The following is a 22,143-nucleotide window of genomic DNA, read 5'->3' on the forward strand; positions in this document are numbered from 1 at the left end:
ACGGAGAGAGTATGAGTTATGAGGGAATTTTTTAAATCTAGCCAATTAACTCATACATTTGGGGTTGGAAAATGGTTCTTTCTTTACTTAATCCAAAATAAAATAATAAACTGAAAATTGAAATAAATTCGTTTATATGGTTAAACATTCAAAGACGGTTAGAATTCGAATATATATTATATATATACACATATATTATTATATTATATTATAAATGTATATCATTATTATTATTTATTCAATAATTAATATTTTGATTTTCTAAATTTTATGTTATTTTTATATTCATTTGATTTTTGTAATGATAACGAAATTCGTAAGTACGTAAATATATTTCTTTATTAATATTTTAGTATTTATTTCGATCCAAGAAAATATTCTTGTCATTTTTGAATAAGTATAAGGTATAATCAAAACGGATTCTTGTTTTCTATATGAATAATCAATTATGAGAAATATTTGAATATTATATTATTACGCTAGATATATTAAATATAACATAAAAATTTGAGATATATAATTTTGTTAAAATTGTGATTTTAAAATCAATATACTTATATAAAGGAGAAGCGAGGTGCGTATATGTGGCGCCCCTCGCTCCGTTCTATTTTTCTAATTTTTTGAAATTTTTGGATTAAAAATATCAAAAACTAGAACTACCTTTTTTAGTTTCGGATATATTAGAAGGAAGTTTCAGAATCTGATTTTGTTTCAGATTATTTATGGAATATAATAGCTTGAAAAATTTACTCTGATTTTGTTTCAGATTATTTAATGGAATATAGTAGCTTGGAAAATTTTAGTCTGATTTTGTTTCGGATTATTTAATTATGGGAAAAAGTAGCACACAAGTCTCTCAGCATCTATAAATAACCCGGTAGATCGTAGGGTTTTGGATCATCCTCTTCTCTCTCAATCCCACAACCCTACCTCTCTCTGTTGAGAGTTCTCTTGCTCGATTTCTAACTCGGTGGTTCCGTTCTTCTGCAACGATAAGTGAAGGCTGTTTATATAGTATTAAAAATATATTAGAAGCAAGTTTCATAATCTGATTTTGTTTCAAATTATTTATGAAATATAGTAACTTGAAAATTTTACTCTAATTTTGTTTTCAGATTATTTAATTATGGGACACACAAGTCTCTCTGCATCTATAAAACCCCTATAGATTGTAGGGTTTCGGATCATCCTCCTATCTCTTAATCCCACAACCCTACCTCTCTCTGGTGAGAGATAGTTCTCTTGCTCGATTTCTAATTCGGTGGTTCCGTTCTTCTGCAACGATAAGTGAAGGCTACGATAAGTGAAGGCTGTTTATACAGTATTAAAAAAATAAAGATTGTTGCAAGCAAAGGTAGTTATAGACCGCCATGTGGGAGTCGACAAATCCAAACACGAGAAAAGAATATAGTCTTGACATGATATTGATGGATGATATTAATAAATTAACTATTAGTGATGTATGTTTATAGACCGCTACGTCGGAGTCACAAATCCAAACACAGAAAAAGAATATTGTCACGACATGATATTGATGGATGATATCAATAAATTAACTATTAGTGATGTATGATTGTTGGTTATTTTTTTATAATATTTGTTTCGTTCATTAGACATGTTTGTTGTTGTTAATTTTTATATGATTTACTTTGTGCACAAGTCAATCCAAAAAATTGGAGAAAGGTGACAATGTAAGAACATAATTACTTTTCAAAAAAAAAAAATTAAGATTCTTCGTACTTTAAATTGTTAATTACGTGTATAAATTTATTTTTATTTTTTCACCATCAATTATAGTCCAATTTTGCAATTTTATATATTATTATTGGTATTATATCAAGATTTTTATAACATAAAATTTATTTTATCCTACCAATATTAATTCTGAATAATCAATATACTTTTTATAAACAGTCACAAAATTATTTTATTCTACAAATATTAATATTAAATCATTAATATAATTTTTATAGGCCGCCGCAACGCGCGGGTTGTCAACTAGTTTATTATGAGATCGCAGATATACAAAGTTAGTAATAATAAAAATATAAGCAAAAAGTTAAACCAAGGCCAACGACACCATGAAATATATTACTCCCTCCGTCCCTCTGACATGTATACATATGGATTGGACACGGAGACTAAGAAAAGTGTATAAAGTAATGAAAAGTAAGGAGAAAGAGAAAGAAAAGTGGGTAAAGTGGTGGGAACCATCAATATATAATTGATAGAATTGGAAAAGTAGTTGAAAGTAGTGGGTGAATGGGGTTTTTATATTATAAAAATTTACTATTTTGGGAAAGTTTTGAAATGTATAGAATTAAGTGGGACATCCAAAAAAAAATGTATAGAATTAAATGGGACGGAGGGAGTAGTGGCTGATTATAATAATACAAAATAGGATTATTTTTTTTTCAACTATCAAATGTATTAATACTATTACATGGAATTTCAAACGCATTACTATGAAACGTATAAAGTGATAGGACCAGGTGTGGGCTTAATTAGTACCATTAAACAAACTACATGCTAATGTTATGGGATTATCATATAGATAACCCAAAAGCATGGAATTTTTCTTCTGTTATCTGGTCTAACTTAGAAGCCATATCAATGGTTAAACGGTTTTTCCAGTCTCCAACTACACCTTTGCGGAAAAATGAACTGTTGCTTAAACCGCACACCAAATCCCCTGTGTTATTAACCTTTAGCCTACTCTGGGTATCGAAACTACACAAATTTATAATTTGATCAACTACACCTGATTTTTCATCCTCTTCAGAAATTGGTTTCCCAAGAAAATGAGCAAGTCGCTTGAGCTGAAACTGAGGCTCATTTTGCATCTCTTCGTACCTCATGAATAACACCTTATGTGGCCTGTCCAAGCTCTCCTTCCAATATCCCGAGATTTGATCCCAAACGGGTCCGGCTCCACTGAACCCTTTGCAGTACAATTCAAAGGAATCCTCTAATGAAATGTGCCATTGGTTCTTTTGAGCAAAGTGAAAAAGTGAAACAAAGTTGTCCTTGACGTCCCTGCAGAGGTAAACAATTTTGCAGGGGCTAGCATCATCAGTAATGGATTTCGGGAGGCTGATCAGCGGACAGTGAGTTGCGAGGATCCTAGTGGTTCTATCCGGTGAGTTGCAGACCGAGCCATATTTAGAGGGATTGATAAATTCCAGAAAAGGAACAAGCTGATGGGGAGTGTTGTTAAGCAAAGGATGATGAGGACTCTGAGGAGGGTAAGCTTTGCGGTTCATTAATGCATAAATCATAGCTTTCAACCAGGTGGTGCCTGATTTAGGGGCAGTAACAAGGAAGATATCATTTTCGCAGGGCTGAAAATGCTTCTGCATGTTAAAAATACCATGCAGAAGTGGAGGATTATACCAAAATCCTTGGTACTGATATGATTCGAATTTCTCGATAACTCTCTCCTTTGGCAAGCCAGAAAGGAAGTCGAGAAATTCTTGGTTGTAGAGTGGTGTCTCATCTTCAACTGGCTTATGAGGGAGTTGTGATGTTTTTGGCTCCATCAGTGTTCTTCTCATGGCCAGTGAGTCTGTATCTGGCTTTCGGAACAAGTATATATTAAATTTGACAGCAGACAGGTTAAAATACCTTTATTTCCGAATGGTATATTTCCCAGTATGTTTAAGTACATAAATAATCTAAATTTGTTGGTATGACTCGCCGGCCGTCGGCCATTCCATATAATAGAACGTATCCATCATCTGTACTTGTTGGTTGATGCTGTTGGGTCGTCGTTTGACTAATATAATAATAATTAATATAATAAATTATATTTTAAAATGGTTTTGTCAAATTAAATTTTTAAAAATTAAATAAAATTTAAAAAACCCTAGCCTCCCTAATCTCCGTTGAAGATTTTTGAAGGGGCTTCCATCGGTTTTCACCGATGGAAAGCCCCAATTCCTTGTTTTCTGTGTTCTTGGTTTGAAATCTTATTTCCTATTCAATAAGTTCCCAATTTATTTGGGTTTTGTTTGTCTCTCCTTATTGTGAGAGTTGGTTTGTTTTGTTTCGGTGTGTTTTGATGTTCTTCATGACCGAGGTTATAGATCGGCATGATTTTCATGGGTTTGATTCAGATTTGAAGGTTATTATGGATCGCATCTATGGTCGATTGTTCAGAACACTCAGGTGAAAACCAATCAGATGGAAACAAGTGTGAATATTCAAATCATCTTCAAATCGCTCGGTTGCCTCTCCAAGAAGGAAGGATTCAACAACGATATTATTCAGCGTCTGTCCAATTTCGATTGTGTTTGTAGATGCCGTATGGCTTTTAATTAATGAATTGATTCCTTTTTATCAAAAAAAAAAAATTAAATAAAATTTTAAAAAATTCCCGTATTCAATTTTTAGGGTTCTATTGATGGGATGTTGACTTATACTCTCTCCGTCCCGGTGGGATGTATACGTTCATCATTTCGAGCCCTCCAATAAAGTATAGTTGCAAAATGTATTTAATTTTTTTTTTAAAATAAAAATTTAAACATCAAATTTTAATAAAAATTAGAAAATAATATGTATTTATTTTTAACCCGGATACATAAAATCTATATAGATTTTAAAATATTTGCTTTCTAATTTAACTATTTTGGATAATTAAAATCAAATATTAGAATATATAAGATAAAATAAAAAATAAAAATATATATATGCTGAATTAGAAAAATATACTAATTTATATTTATAAAAAGAAGTATAAAAATATTAATTTTTATTACATGGTGAAACACCTAAAAGTAGGTGTAAAAGATATTACCCCCGTCCCAAAAAGGTTGAGCTTATTTGACTTTCACGGAATTAAGAAAAAAGTAGTAAAAAAGAGTAAATTTAGTTAAAAAGTAGGTAAAATTGTGGGACCTATCAAAATTTAATACTCCCTCTGTCCCCCTCATTTGTTTACAGTTTTTTCACACTGCTCGACACGCATTTTAATGCGCATATAAAACATAGTTCTATAACTTATTTTTAAATTTTTTCTTTTTTGTATAAAAATTTAAACATCAAATTTTTATACAGAAGAAAAAAAAATTCAAAATAATTTACCGAACTACGTTTTACGAGAGCATTAGAATGCGTGCCGAGCCCCCGTCCCCCAATGTAAACAAATGAGGGGGACGGAGGGAGTAATAAATTTTAGACCCTGGTGAAAAGCTGTTATAATGTTTCAGTCCCTCTCTCCTTTTTAGTTGTCACATTTGATTTTGTGCCGGTCAAATTGACCCAGATTTGACTAAAATTATTAATATTTTATCAATTGAAATAAAAATAAAAACAAGAGAAATGTTTAATGTTCGATTTTTACTAACAATTGATTATACTCCAATAAATATAATATAATATTTTATATGGTATAAAACCATTACTAAATCGTGAAAATAGATATTTTTAGCTATTTTTCTCTACTTTTATTAGGTTTTTTAGCACAGTAACTAGGTATTTTAGATATGACAAGAAAATATAATATATATTACAATATATTTAGAAAATAACAATTATTATTATTATTATTATTATTATTATTATTATTATTATTATTATAATAATATATGTTAAGGGTTTTTTCATAAATACCCGAGCCTGAAAAGTCTTTTGAAAAAATATTGTAAGTTTTTTTAAAAAAATTGCAAAAATACAATTTTTGGAATAAAAATTACAAAAATACTATTTTGCTAAAAAAAACTCAAAACACCAACTCCATTAGTAATTCCATCAATTACTCGTCTATCAAAAAAAGTCCGAAATTTTTTTGACAAAATACTAAGGTTGCATTTGCAACAATATGTGCAATTATTAGGAACCATATATATAACCACAAATACTATTTTGAAAAAATCTGTTAAAAATTACATCTAATTACATAATTAATAACCTTGTAAGTGGTTGCAAAGTTCAAAAAATGAGCGGGATAGTGATAATATAACAAAACCAACCATAAAATCAACTAAAAGCTTCTTCTTTCTTTTTTACTTCTCTAACAACTCTATATCCTCCTTCCCTCTCTCTACCCATAGCCCATATCATGGGATTGCTCTGTTGGAATTCTGAATCTTGATGCGATCTCTCGGCCGCAATCCAACACTTCATTCTGTTTTGTGGTCTCCAGATTATCTGCACTCAACACTTCATTCTGTTTTGTGGTCTCCAGATTATCTGCACTCTTGGTACTGTAGTATTTGTTAGCATCTTACTAGTTCGTATATGGACTGGGATATCATATTTACAAGGTACTCGCAGGCAAAGGACAGATGAATTTAATGATGTCTGGACTAATACACACCTTGTTCATTGATTAAACAAAAAAGTTGGAAAGATGACGTGTTTCAAGATTACGAGAAACGTATTCTAGTTTTTCTGACAGTGTACGTTGAGTAGTAACCTATTGAGAAGAGGTCTCAAAGCTATTTTGTTCATGGATGTCATTTATATCATCCATTATATGCTCTACACAAGCTCAACTCAATAAGGAAGTTGCACGAAATTGCATTTAGTTGAATGGTATTTTGGCAATTACTTCTGAAGATAGCAAAATTGTAAAAAAACCCTTCAAAAGTAGTATTATTTGTAAATATCCAATATGTTACTAGTGAGTAATTAGAAACTTGCATATATATATATATATATATAAGGTCCTACTCTCGTACAAACCATCTTAGCGTACAAACTACAAAATAAAATTAAAAAGTCTCTAAATCAAATCGAAATATAGCACATATGGTATGGAAATTGATCGTTGCGAGATGAACAAAAATACAGTGAAGTCGGATTTCAAAAAAAGTTCACCGATTAACGGGAAAATTCAAATTAAAAACGGAGGGGAATCTGCGGATCATGTGTGACAGGTGTATATTAACTGGTGTGTGGTTGCCCGTGCGGGGCCATTGGATTAGATTCATCCAAGGGCTTATATTGAGTTTGTAGTTTGTACACTAACTTAGTTTGTATTTGAGCACTTCCCTATATATATATATATATATATAGAGAGAGAGAGAGAGAGTCATGCTCCACGACAAACCCCTTATTCTAAAAACTAAAAACCCAGCTGATTATCACTAAACTCTAAGGAGAATATAACTAAATTCTCCCACAACCCCACCTTCTCCTCCAACCCAGCCTGCCTCCACCTTCACTTCCAACAACTTCATACCGCCACCTCATCCATCCCCGCCCATCCATGTCTACCGGCCCTCAATGTCCGCCTCCACCGTATCTACAACCAACGAATCCAGCCCACCTCCACCATCTCCTTCTTCATCTCCTCTTCCTCCACCACCTCCACCCGCGTCACCTCCATTAACTCTTGCCATGTCCACCACCTTCATCTCCACTGTCACCTCCACCAGAATCAAGTACAAGAACAGATCTGCGGATTTTCCCCAATTTCTGAAAGTTTTCACCAAGTTTTGCAATACAAGTCACTAAATTCTAAAGAAAATATCACTAATTTCTGTAGCGCATATCACTAATTTGTACAGCAGAAATCATCAATTTTTGTAAATATACCGACGGGTATATCAAAACTTTAACAACATTATAATCCATGACAGAGTCTAGTTGTTCACGAGATTGAGAGAGAGAGAGATCGTTGAAAATAGATCAATGGAGGGGAAGGGAAAGGACGGAGGTGGTGAGACGGAGCGAAGACGAAGTTGGTGATGGCCTGATGGCAGAGAGAGAGAAGATAGTGACGATGGGAGAGGGAGGGATAAAGTTGAAGCTGATGAGGCCTGGGTGAGATTTGATCGGGGCACAGCTGGGTGGGTGGGTTTTACTAATTGCAGATTTGTTTTAGCTAAGTGCATTTAGTAATTACAGGAGTTTAAATAGTGGTTTTTAGTTTTTATTTTGAGAGTGGTTTGTATTTGATCATAAGCCTATATATATATATATATATATATATATATATATCTTTTATTTTGAGAGTCGACTCCCGTAATTAGGGTTTTAGCCACCACTTCTCCATCTTTTAAATTTTCATCCCTTCACCGGTCAAGCCATCTTCGCTCTCTCATCCTCTTTTTTATATTTCAGTTTTCAATAAAATCAAGATATGTGAGATCTTTTTGAGTACCTTGTTATCAATATTGTTAGTCGTGCCCATTTTCTTGGGATGTTAGTATGTTATGTTTTGAGTTTTGAGTGTGTATTCGTACAGTTGTCGAAAGTTTCTCTGAAAAATATTTCATATGATATTATGGATTATCTATAAGACTCGCATCCATTCTGGGACGATAATGGATATCGCAAGAGCTCACCTTTCAAAACAAAAATTTGTTCATACTTTGATTTATAGGTGTGAACGTTAGGCTATAGATGATTTTCATGTGAAGGTCAATTGTGATGCTAACAGAAAGTTAAAATTTCTACCATGTCTTTTCCTGTAGCGTCTACTTCTATTACTATGCTTAGAGAATTTTTTTTCTTATAACTACGAATTACACGAGGATTTTGAAATATTAACATGGTGGAAAAATCATGGGATACAATTTCCAGTTTTAGCTAAAGTTATAAGGGACGTATTCCTCTACAATTGCATCGGAGTCGACTTTTAGTGCAGGTAGACGAGTTTTAGACGAGAAGAGATCAAGTCTCGCACCAGATGCGGTAAAGATTTGTGTTTGTAAAAAGGATTGGGATCAAGCTTGCGCAAAGGCAACAAGGAGAGAAAGAAGATATATGACTCAGACGATGAGGAGGATCTTTAGATGCTTATAAATACTTCTTCTGAAATGGCGCAAATGAACAATTATAATCATAAATTTTGTTCGTTATTTATTTATTTAGTTTGTTTACGCGGTTTGTTCCGTTGAATTTTTTAGAGAGGCGTCCTCTCACATTGTTTGTAAAATCTTTTTCGAATAAATAAAATTTATAGGAGGTACGTTCCTCTTTTTACCAAAACATTTTTTATTACCAAAACATTATTTAATAACTAATATCATATTAAAATTTATTATCAATTTTATAAGAATTACTTGAATTTACAATTTAAAAAAATTCATCATTAAACTTGTTATTAAAAAACATAATAAAACTTAAAATTGAAAAACTAAAACAAAAAATCCCTCACTGTGATCAAGTCATTTACTGTACGAGAAAACTACTCCACAGACATGTGACTAAAGTCACTAAACGACACATACTAAACCACACATGTGCATTACACCAGTCACCAGTCCACTCACCAACATAACCGAACCGCCGCAAACCGCAGGCCCGTGAACCGTTCAACCAGCGGACCGTCTTCACGCCAACCCGTCTAACCCGCACTTCCGGTTACCGGTTGGGTTGCCGGTCCCGTGCCTGGAGAAAAGAGCTCGGCCCGCGGTCAAACCGGCATGGCCCGCCTGTTTGGCGGGTTCTACGTTACAAGTGTAAAGAAAGTCACCACTCACCACATATAGATTTCATACGCTGAGATTGATTCTTTCAACATTTCCCATAACTCAAAAGCCATTGATACAAAATGAACTAGACGAAAACTATACCGAGTAAACTCTTTGTTTCCACCTAGCTGACAATTATACACTTTTTGTATGGTGTTTATGTCTTCCTTTTCCGTTACTTTTGACTTCGATGCTCACTTTTGTTTCCACCTAGCTGAAAATTGTGATCGACTATTTCGTTACTTTTAAATGCCTCTACTATTTAAATATATTTAAAAATTTATAATAACTCTTTAATTGAATTAATTTTAAAAATTAATTGAATTCTAAAGATTTAGTAGATAATTTAATCAATTTTATTGAATCATCAAAGTTGGAATGTTCATCATAAACTTCAATCAGGCTTGGCAACTTTACCGAAATTGCCCAAGTTCATACTACTTTTTTGACAATAATGGAGTGACTACGATACTAGGATCTATAGGAACCAGGTTGAACGAGGGGATTCAGAATTTTTGAGACTCGGAGATCCATTTCCCATCATCGTATAAAATCTAATCTTATGATTCAGATGTTAAAATTTTGTTCTTCTACCATGTTTTTCCACATCAGGGAAAATAAAAATAATGTAAAATAATGTAACCGACAAGCATAATACATGCATTACATAACATTAATTAATCGAAGCCGTTATATGCAACTAAATTAAAAGAAATGATTATATGAAAGTATACTAAAAGATTGTGATTAGGTCTCTGTGTCTTTAATTTCATATTGATCTACGTGTCTCTAACTTCATATTGCTCTACATTAAACCCAACTCATGATGTACGTAAACATCAACATATTACAGTAATTAAGATAGAGCAACATATCTAGTGTATTACATGGTCTTCTCAGTCACCCATGACTCTGTCCTAAAAAATACTGTAGACCTTGCAAACAAGACAACTACTACATGCTTTCACCACAGAAAAGAGAAACCAGCCATCAAGATGAAGCAAGCATCACCTAACCTAATCCTAGACGTTAACACATTCCTGTCTTAATAAACATATCATGTAATTTATTGATCAATTTAATTCAAAGTGCGAGGCCTCCAACACTTTGGCATGTCAGAAATAAGACTCATACTAAAGCTTTTCCAAATTACTATACTTACCAGGCAGGAAACTAGTGAATTAGTAACACAAGCAATTAAGATGATGAAACTTGGTCGAAAAACGGAAAAATTTAAAATCCCCAAAAATTTCACCGTAAAACTCTGGTAGAATTGACTACCAAAGGAGGTATAAAAGATCATGTATGTAAGCAATGTAATTTGCTCCCAAAAAACCTAAATTTGATACCACCGTCTACTTTAGTGCAATAATAGCTATAGTCATCATCTACACTATCACTGAAGAGATCCCAGGTTTTTGCTTCAAAAGAAATGTCTCCCACCAGCTCACCAGCAATACCAGGGTTTGATGTGCACAAGCTGAAGAACATAAAGTACAGTAGTTAGTCAGACTGAAATTATTTTAAAATTTAAGCAGGACCAATTATAAAAAAACTGTTTAATACATTAAGACAATTACTATGGTCATGCCGCTACAAAATTATGCAAAGCAAATATCATTAACCCTAAGTGAAAATTACACCAGCGATGCTGAACCTGCCCCAAAATGTAACCCTTAATATATTCTTGTATTTTATGTTTATTTTCTTGATTGAAAAGATTATAGGAACGTAAAAATTATAAAGAAACTTTGTATTCATAATTTCAATATAAACTATTATTGTAGATTTAACCCTTAAATAATTTATTAACAATTCATCCGATAAAAAATATACTAATAGCAAGACTACAATATAGTAGAATGATTTTAATAATATAAATCTCAATAACCTCTTAAACACATGGAAACAAGTACCGTGGGGACAAAACCACGTATGGCGATCTAGTTCGTACCCGATTCCTGAAGGAACATAACCGGAAACGTTCGGGATCACGACCCAAATCGCCACAAATTGACAATCGACAAGAACACACTTGATTCTTGTCTGAACAAGGATATATGCCTCTGTCATAAGATAAGAAATCAATATTTGTTCGAAGAAAGATGAAAGCAAAGAGGAAAATAAGAAGAAGAAACACAAAACCAGCCGTGCCCGTATATAAAGATATATGTACATGTATCTATGCATGGGTCTTAGCAGCGTGTGAATAGAGTGTGGTTATTCTATGGCATCTCGGCCTCAAATATGAAGGTCCCATACTAATATTTTTATATAACTTTTCGTTTACTCATTCAATATCACAAGCCCAATAAAAAATCTAATTTTTAGAACCAATACCAAAAAATTGCAATATGCTCATAAAAGCGCAATGCGACATGGAGCATACACGCAATGCGCAAATTCATCAAAGACAAATAAATATACATATATAGATGATATAAGATATAAAATATTGTTAATTTATTGATAAGAAGACAATTTATTGTTAAAGCAACAAAATTCGCCATCATATAGATCTAAAGCAGAACAATTTATGGTCAAAGAACAAAGAATTGCATTAGTTATTATATCTTCTTCTTCGTCATAAATATTCACAAAATCATCATCTCCACTTATATGATTTGAATCGTCAACCAGGTCTTCTTCATCATCCTCAAGTCATATTTGTATATACAACAATTGTATGTATAAATAAATCAGTATTTACGACTTACGTCGATCGTATATATGTGTATCCATCATGCATATACGAAGATGAGTTTAGTCTTGGTCTCATATTAGATGTCTCTCATACTTGTATGCATATCTTGGTAATTTGTTTGTTTTGCATCTATCAGTGTTAGTCGCTAAAAGGTTCATAGGGTTCTTGCGCTTTTTGAACTGCAGAGGCGTTTTGAGCTGAAGAGATAAGCGCTTAGGCACATAAAAGCAAGCTCATCATTGAAGGCACATCGCATCTTCGAAATGGCAAAAAAAGCAAACACATGTATTCTTTCAACTTATAAAATACGGAACTACCTATTCAATTTCATTTTGATTGTACATGTCATTAAATGAGATTTAATACCTTAAAAGATATGTGAGAAAACATGAATATACAAAATAGAGTATCATAACTAGAAGTAGTGTAAGAATCATATAAGAAGATGAGTTTAGTCTTGGTTTCCCATTAGATATCTCTCATGCTTGTATGCATATCTTGTTTTCTGGTTTGCATATATCAATGTTAGTGGCTATAAGGTCCATAGGATTTTTGCACTATTTAAATGGAGGAGATAGGGGCTCCGACACATAAAAGCGAACTCATCATTGATGGCACATCGCATCTCCGAAACGTCATTAAAAGCAAATACATGTATTTTTTTAAATCATTAAATACATAATTACCAACTCAATCTCATTTTAATTGTAGATGTTATTAAATGAGATTTAATACCTTTAAAGATATGTGAGAAAACATAAATATACGAAATAGAGTGTCATAACTAGAAGTAGTGTAATATTCGGTGAAGGAAGTCATGTACATTTATACTATTAACAAAATAGAGGGTTTAAAAGTGATTATAAATATTTAAACATAATTTGAACGAGTATCCGCTTATTAGATGGAATCTTGTCGTTGCAAAGATAATATATATATATATATATATATATATATATATATATAGATCTAATAAGAATGTTTAGTAGTTTTTTCTAAAGATAATGTGAACTTTCATGGAAGTGCACCAAGTTACACCCAACATTAGTCGAAGGTATCATCAGAAGAGGAGGAATATACTATATATATATAGCACTTATGAGGAAGACCAAAGATTCATGAATTGGAGTTTCAAATCCCACAAGAAGAGGCAAAAAATGATTGCATTTTTCTAGGTATAGAAATTGGCAATAGGAAAGGAGAGTTACTATCAAGCTAGTCTCACATCATTCCATCTGACCCGGACATGACAAACATAGACAGATAAGCAAAACAACCTAAAATTTGAAGAATGGTATATTAATTAATTATATAATTAGTTCTCCTATATTTCAAAAGAAAAATACTCGTCTAATATTAGTGTGTGTGTGTCTATATATATATATATATATATATATATATATATATATATATATATATATATATATATATATATATATATATATAGACACACACCTATACATAATCATATACCCTATCCATATATACACACATATCCATATATACATATCATACTATATTACCCCGACTCGACTAAAAGTATCCAAACTGGATATGTGTCCGAGTGTCGGACTCGGCAATATTTTGAAAATTTAACATGTTTTTGGTCTAGAATAAGTATCAAAATGTTCATACGCATGTTCGAGTGACCGATACGGGTACTTGAAGAAAATTAAGAGTCGTAGTCACGTAAGATATATACATATGTATATGTTGATATATATATATATATATATGTATATACATATATATATATATGTATATACATATATATATATATATGTATATATATATGTATATATATAAGCCATTGCTCAAAACAGAAAACTGTTAAAAAAAAGAACAACACAGAACACTTTAGAATTAAATATAGAATCTCATCTAAAACTTGAATTAAATTCAAATTTTAAGCTGAATAACGTTTTATTATGAATGATAATAGTATCCATCATGTTTAATAATAAATATTTATTAAAAATAACATGATTCTATGTAATATAATCGTGCAAAAATATATTTATATGATTCTATTCTGGATTCTATAATATTTCATATCAATAATTTGGATGAGTTTGGATCTTAGATTTTATATATTAAGTTTAATTAGTGTTTAGCTATGTAGGTATAACCTTAACAAATAATTATTTGTGAAAAATGAAGTGTTATGACAGTGTTCTGTGTTGTTCTTTTTTTAAAGTATTCTGTGTGGAGTGCAACCCTATATATATATATATAGTAGTGATTCAAGTGAGAACAGTTTGATTGTTAGACCAATGCGGATAGTTGTTCTGCACTTTTCAAAAAGTGCAAAACAACTGTTTTGCACTTATTTTTTTTAAATGTTGTATTGTTCTACAGCAGAACAATAGTGTTCTCAGTGTTCTCACAGTAAAACATGTTCTCCATATAACAACCTATGTTAAATATTACCTACATCGTGCTATAATGTGTATGGAAAAGACATTCACAATTTTATAAAAAGGATCATACCATAACATTAAAAAAAAATCAACAGTAATTCAATACTATCTATATGTTATATATAAATAAATAAATTGTGTTATGCTATACACTTTGAAACCAATTACATACTTTAATCAAATAAAGAAATCTAATTTGCATCGACCATTTGATACCATGCTTAAAGTAAACAAAGAAAACATGCCATAAAACAACTAACATGCACAATTCACCAGTGTCACAATAATACGAGGATGTACATAAAATATAGGAAAATATAGTGAATAAGGAACAAAAATTACATGACAGATTTACCTAATTTGTGTCCATGTTCTCAGGACCGCCAGAACCTGAATCCCCGTCACTGTTATCAGTCCTTGAACTGCGAGGCCCGAACATGATTCTAAAAGTCCTCTCCACGAAACCCCTAAGGTGTCCACCTTCCTCATCATCCCCAGTATCAGTCCCCGGCCCGGAAGACTCAAACCTCACATTACCACTTGAATTATTCTCACCTCTGGAAGCAGCAGCACCCCTAGTACGATTCTCGTAATCAGGATCATCAGTAGGCAACTCATGCCTACAAACAGGGCAAGAATTATGCAATTCTAACCACGGCAACAAACACTGAGAATGATACACATGCTTACAAGGCATCTGCTTAACAACCATATCCTTCTCGAAATCATCTTGACAGACAGCACACTGTGCCGAATCAGACCGCAACAACTTATCATCAACCACAACATCAGGAAGCCCCTCCACAGCGGTTCTCGAAGCAGGCGGGGTCCCGTATCGATTCGGGCCATTCTCAGCCAGCTCCTGAATCAGCTGCTCAAGCCCTTGTCCCATAAAAAAATCCACTAAATTGGAAGGTAAACCCTCACCACCAGAAGGATGATTCTGAAACACAAACTGAATGTTGGCCCCACCAGGCCTCGAATTCCCCACATTGCCCTGAAAAAACGCAAACGGGTCATACTCGGGTGCCTCCATGATAACCCCGGTCGGCCCCCTCGACCCATAATGAAGCCCGGTAACCGTCCTAGCATTTGATGGGGCCAACGGGTCAACCCGGTCAGGATTAGGGTTCGGCCTCGGGACATCAATTTCCTCAAGAAACCCATCGCGACATCTGGGGCAGAGAGGATCAGTGTTGGGCATGCGAGAGATGGCCACGTTGTGGTTGCACCGGTGGCAGAAATAGAAATAAAATCGCTCAGTTGCTTCGGCGGAGGCCATAGTTGTCAAGCGAGAGATAGAGACAGAAGAAGTTGTGTGTCGGCGAAACTAAAACCCTAAATGTTTTATATAGGACGTGTCGGCCTGAATTATTTGTAAATTTTTGTTTTGTACTTTATGTTTTATTTACTAATTCACCACCTAGTTTAGCTTATTTATTTATTGTTTTACCCCTTTTTTTCTTACTTTCAGTTAGCACAGTACAAAAAAAATCAAAAAGAAAAATCTGTACCAAATGATAATTATCGGATATTGATATAATTTATAACTTGATATGAAGTTACCACTTTTAATCTAAATACTAAAATTTTCAATTTCATTGTATAGTTAGACATAATAATAAAAGAAATGTTTGATGTTCAATTTTTACTAACAATTGATTTTACTTTAATAAAAATATAATATTTTAGATTGTATAAAATCATTACAAAATCATGAAAATAGATATTTTAGCTATTTTTTTTAGCACCCTAACTAAGTATTTTAGATATGATAAGAAAATATAATATATATTACAGATAATAACAATGATTATTATATATGTTAAGGGTTTTTTCATAAAGAAAAGTTTTTTGCAAGAATATTGTAAGTTTCTTAAAAAATTTGCAAAAATACAATCTTTGAAATAAAAATTGCAAAAATACAATTTTCCGAAACTTTTTTGACAAAAATACTAAAGTTGCATTTGCAACGTAGGAACCATATATATAACCACAAATACAATTTTGAAAAAATCTGTTAAAAATTACATCGCATAATCACTTGTAAGTGCCAAAGGTCGAAAAATAAGTTGGGATAGTGATAGTATAATAAAGCAACCATAAAATCAACTAAAAACGTTTTCTTCTTTTTTACTTCTTGACAACTTATATCCTCCCCTCTCTCTACCCATAGCCAATATTATGGGAGTAGCCCGACAAAGATATATCTCAACGCTGACGGTAAGATTGCAATATCGGAACTCGAAATCTTGATGCTATCTCTCGGTACAGTAGTATTATTAGCATCTTACTAGTTCGTTGCATATGGACTGGGATATGATATTTACAAGGTACTCGCACGAAAAGGACAGATGAATTCGATGATGTCTAGACTAATACACAACCTGTTCATTGATTAAACGAAAAAGTTGGAAAGATGAAGTGTTCCAAGATTATGAGAAACATATTCTAGTTTCTCTTGTGACAGTGTTGAGTAGTAACCTATTGAGAAGAGGTCTCGAAGATATTTTGTTCATGGACGTCATTTATATCATCCATTATATGCTCTACACTAGCTCAACTCAATAAGGAAGTTGCACGAAATTGCATATAGTTGAATGGTATTTTGACAATTATTTCTGAAAATAGTAAAATTGTAAAAAACGGTTCAAAAGTAGTATTATTTGTAAATACCCAATATCTTACTAGTGAGTAATTAGAAACTTGCATATCTCTTCTATTTTGAGAGTCTGACTTCTGAAATTAGAGTTTTAGCCACCACTTCTCCATCTTTTAAATCTTCATCCCTTCATCGGTTAGGCCATATTCGCTCTCTCATCCTCCTTTTTATATTTCAATTTTCAATAAAATCAAGATATCTGATATCCTACCGAGTACCTTATTATCAGTGTTATTAGTCGTGCCCATATTTTTTTGGATGTTACTATGTTATGTTTTGAGTTTTGTGTGTTGTCGGAAGTTTCTCTGAAAAAGATTTCATTTGACATTTTGGGTGATTTATAAGATTCGCATCCATTCTGGGATGATAATGGATATTGCAAGAGCTCACCTTTCGCAACAAAAATTTGTTCATACTTTGGGAGCATTTCTTGCTCCAATATCACTTGATATAACTTATATAGTTGTGAACGTTAGGTTACGGATGATGATATTAATGTGAAGGTTAATTCTGATGCTATCAGTTTCATAGGTGATGTTTCATAGGTGATGTAGGTTGGATTGCTCAATGTCATTAATGTAATACTTTTTAGATCAAAAAAATTTGAATATTCTATGTGTTAAGCGATCTGAAAACAAAACGGCTATTTGTTTAGGTCGTTTTTTGTTTTACAATCAAATTGTAGTTGACAGTTCGGAGGTTTGTCCCGCCTGGATTTCAACCAGTGATTTGTGTTAATAAAACCATTTGTTTGAAAGAAAAAAAAAAAGAAACTTGCATATCTTGTAGATTAATTTGTAATCTTTTTGCTTGTTTAGTACTTTTAATAGCTTAAATTTTCATTTTGGATAGTGATAATAATACTTATTTATTATTCATTTAAATGCAGTTTCTAGAGGACCACACTTACATGAAAATAATAGTGGGGGTTTTTCAAAAAAAAAAACGTTTGTAATATTTTTTTTGAAAAAAATACAGGATCTACAAAATAATTAAAAAATAGTTTTATTTCTAAATATGGTTTTACAACCTTAAATGATGGTCAAATTTTATATTATTCAAAATTGGTTTTGGGTTCGTTCGGGTTACAAATAGACAATTAATGCAATTAGAATAAACTAAGTAAAAAATTAAAAAAAATTTAGTTGCATTTTGGGTTGAGGAGTTGCAAATTATTTTATTTACAAATGAAAATTTGGGAACAATATACAAAGTATTGTTTCTAGAAGTGACATATTTTATTCATGTCTTTCACACCTCTTCCCCGGTATGATTAGACTTCTGCTGCCTTGACGTTGACTGAGAACAGGACCAAAACAATGTAGGACAAGGCAAGTCCAAAACTTACAAGTGTAAAGAAAGTCACAGATAGATTCCCATAACTCAAAAGCCCCATTAGAAGGGTAAAAAATTATACCGAGATAGATTTGCCTATGCTGATATTGATTCTTTCAACATTTCCCATAACTCAAAAGCCATTGATACAAAATGAACTAGAAGAAAACTATACCAAGTAAACTCTTTGTTTCTAGCAAGCTGACAATTATACACTTGCTTGTATGGTATTTATGTCTTCTTTTTCCGCTACTTTTGACTTCGATGCTCATTACTTGTGAACGACTCTTTTGTTACTTTTAAAAGCCTTTATTGTTTAAATATATTTAAAATTTTAAAATAAATCTTTAATTGAGTTAATTTTAAAAAATAATTGAATTCAAAAGATTTATTGGATAATTAAATCAATTTTGTTGTATCATCAAAGTTGTAAAGTTCATCAGAAACTTCAATCAGGTTCTTGGTAACTTTACCGAAATTGCCCAAGTTCAGACTACTTTTTTGACAATAATGGAGTGATTATGATACAACTAGGATCTATAAGAACTAGGTTAAACGAGGGGATTCAAAAATTTTTAGACTCAGAGATTCATTTCCCATCATCTTATAAAATCTAATATTATGATTCAGATGTTAAAAATTTGTTCTTCTAGCTACCATGTTTTTCCACATCAGGGAAAATAAAAATTATGTCAAATAATGTAACCGACATGCATAATACTTGCATTACATAACATTAATCAATGGAAGCCGTTATATGCAACTAAATTAAAAGAAACGATTATATGAAAGTATACTAAAAGATTGTGATTAGGTCTCCTAGTCTTTAATTTCATATTGCTCTGCATGTCTCTAACTTCATATTGCTCTACATTAAACCCAACTCATGATGTACATAAACATCAACATATTACAGTAATTAAAATAGAGCAACATATCTAGAGTATTACATGGTCTTCTCAGTCACCCATGACTCTGTCCTAAAAAATACTGTAGACCTTGCAAACAAGACAACTACTAAATGCTTTCACCACAGAAAAGAGAAACCAGCCATCAGGATGAAGCAAGCATCACCCAACCTAATCCTAGACGTTAACACATTCCTGTCTTAATAAACATATCATGTAATTTATAGATCAATTTAATTCAAAGTGTGAGGTCCTCCAACACTTTGGCATGTCAGAAATAAGACTCATACTAAAGCTTTTCCAAATTATCTACACTTACCAGGCAGGAAACTAGTGAAGTAGTAACACAAGCAATTAAGATGATGAAACTTGGTCGAAAAACAACAAAATTTAAAATCCCCAAAAATTTCACCGTAAAACTCAGGTAGAATTGACTACCAAAGGAGGTATAAAAGATGACATGTAAGCAATGTAAATTGCTCCCACAAAACCTAAATTTGATACCACGGTCTACATTTTTGCAATAATAGCTATACTCATCTACACTATTACTGAAGAAATCCCAGGTTTTTGCTTCAAAAGAAATGTCTCCCACCAGCTCACAAGCAATACCAGGGTTTGATGTGCACAAGCTGAAGAACATAAAGTACAGTAGTTAGTCAAATTGAAATTTTTTTAAAAATAAAGCAGGATCAATTATAAATAAACTGTTTAATACATCAAGACAATAACTATGGTCATGCCGCTACAAAATTATGCAAAGCAATACTATCTACATGCTATATATAAATAAATGAATTGTGTTATGCTATATACTTTGAAACCAATTTCATCCTTTAATCAAACAAAGAAATCGAATTTGCATCAACCATTCAATACCATGCTTAAAGTAAACAAAGAAAACATGCCATAAAAAAACCAACATGCAATTCATCACCGTCACAATAATACGAGGATGTACATAATATATAGGAAAATGTCGTAAATAAGGAACAAAAATTACATATGACATATTTACCTAATTTGTGTCCATGTTCTGAGGACCGCCAGAACCTGAATCCCCGCCACTATTACCACTTGAATCATTTTCAAATCCAGAAGCATGATCAGTACCCCTAGCCCGATTCTCATAATCAGGATCATCAGTAGGCAACTCGTACCTACAAACAGGGCAAGAATTATGCAATTCCAACCATGGCAACAAACACTCAGAATGATACACATGCTTACAAGGCATCTGCTTGACAACCATATCCTTCTCAAAATCATCTTGACAGACAGCACACTGTGCTGAATTAGACCCCAACAGCTTATCATCAACCACAACATCTGGAAGCCCCTCCACAGCAGTTCTCGAAGCAGGCGGGGTCCCATATTGTTCCGGGTCATCTTCAGCCAGCTGCTCAAGCCCTTGTCCCATAAAAAAATCATCACCCATATTGGCAGGGAAACCCTCACCACCATAGGGATGATTCTCAAACACAAACTGAGTATTGGCCCCACCAGCCCTCAAATTCCACGCGTAGTCCTGAAAAAAAGCAAACTGGTCATCAATTTCCTCAAGAAACCCATCTAGACAATTGGGGCAGCGAGGAATAGTGTTGGGCCTGAGACGGATGGCCACGATGAAGTCGCATTGGTGGCAGAAATAATATTGCCAAGGAATTTCGGCGGAGGCCATAGTTTTCAAGCGAGAGATACAGAGACAGAAGTTGTGTGTCGGCGGCGAAACTAAAACCCTAAATGTTGGGCTCGTTTCAAATATATAGAGGACGTGTCGTTTGCATTATTAGTAAATTTTGTTTGGTAACTTGTATTTTATTTACTAATTCACCACCTGGTTTAGCTTATTTATTATTTTACCTTTTTTTTTTCTTACTTTCACTTATCACAAAATAAATAAAATCATTAAGAAAATCTATAAGAAATTATAATAATTGAATATAGATATAGTTTGTAAGTTGATATGAAGTTACCGCTTTTAATCTAATTATTAAAATTTACATATTAAAGTTAGATATAATAATAAAAGAATTGTTTAATGTTGTTTACTAAAAATTGATTATACTTTGATAAAAATATAATATTCTAGATTGTACGTATAAAATCATTCCAAAGTCGGTGAAATAGATATTTTTAGCTTTTTTTTCTATGTTTATTAGGTTTTTTTAGCACCGTAACTAGGTATTTAGGTATGATAAGAAAATATATATTATTGATAATTTTGTAAATAACAATTATTATTAAATATATATGTTAAGGGTATTTTCATAAATACTCAGTTTGAAATTTTTTTTGCAAAAATATTGTAATTTTTTAAAAAACATTTGTAAAAAAAACAATCTTTCAAAGAAAAATTACAAAAATATTATTTTATGGAAAAAAAATTGCCAAAATACCAAGGTTACAATATGTGCCGTTACTCGAAATTTGAAAGGCACATGTTTAGCCTATTTGTATTTAAGAGGTATCAACTCAACTCTGATAAGAAAGCAAGTAAATAGCAAGTACTGTTATCCGGAATCTGTACGAAGATGAGCTAGTTATAGATGAACTAGACAGTACATTTGTGTATCACCTTATCAGATTAAATATTCTATGTCAAAAGAAGGTGGTCGTTCAATCAAGTCGAAAATCTTAATTGTTTAATGAAGACTGAAGACTCTACTGAAGAAGAAGAAAAGGGATAATT

General features: G+C 32.4%; 3 protein-coding genes across 3 annotated transcripts; all 3 read right to left on the bottom strand.

The window, feature by feature from the left end:
* Window positions 1-2,546: 2,546 nt before the first annotated feature.
* On the bottom strand, window positions 2,547-3,554 carry LOC108201991 (cytosolic sulfotransferase 13). The gene has a single exon (XM_017370346.2). It carries the CDS (start codon window positions 3,552-3,554, stop codon window positions 2,547-2,549), a length of 1,008 nt encoding a protein of 335 aa, XP_017225835.1.
* Window positions 3,555-14,901: 11,347 nt separating this feature from the next.
* On the bottom strand, window positions 14,902-15,828 carry LOC108201533 (E3 ubiquitin-protein ligase RING1). The gene has a single exon (XM_017369822.1). It carries the CDS (start codon window positions 15,826-15,828, stop codon window positions 14,902-14,904), a length of 927 nt encoding a protein of 308 aa, XP_017225311.1.
* Window positions 15,829-20,469: 4,641 nt separating this feature from the next.
* LOC135149647 (E3 ubiquitin-protein ligase RING1-like) lies at window positions 20,470-21,132 on the bottom strand. Its single transcript, XM_064085418.1, has one exon. The coding sequence runs from the start codon at window positions 21,130-21,132 to the stop codon at window positions 20,470-20,472; it is 663 nt and encodes a 220-aa protein (XP_063941488.1).
* Window positions 21,133-22,143: the final 1,011 nt, after the last annotated feature.

Source organism: Daucus carota, chromosome 9, assembly GCF_001625215.2.
Source record: "Daucus carota subsp. sativus chromosome 9, DH1 v3.0, whole genome shotgun sequence".
Classification (NCBI taxonomy): Eukaryota; Viridiplantae; Streptophyta; class Magnoliopsida; order Apiales; family Apiaceae; genus Daucus; species Daucus carota.

Coding starts and splice junctions, on each gene's coding strand:
- LOC108201991 (XM_017370346.2), bottom strand. CDS start 3,554: ATGAGAAGAACACTGATGGAGCCAAAAACATCACAACTCCCTCATAAG.
- LOC108201533 (XM_017369822.1), bottom strand. CDS start 15,828: ATGGCCTCCGCCGAAGCAACTGAGCGATTTTATTTCTATTTCTGCCAC.
- LOC135149647 (XM_064085418.1), bottom strand. CDS start 21,132: ATGGCCTCCGCCGAAATTCCTTGGCAATATTATTTCTGCCACCAATGC.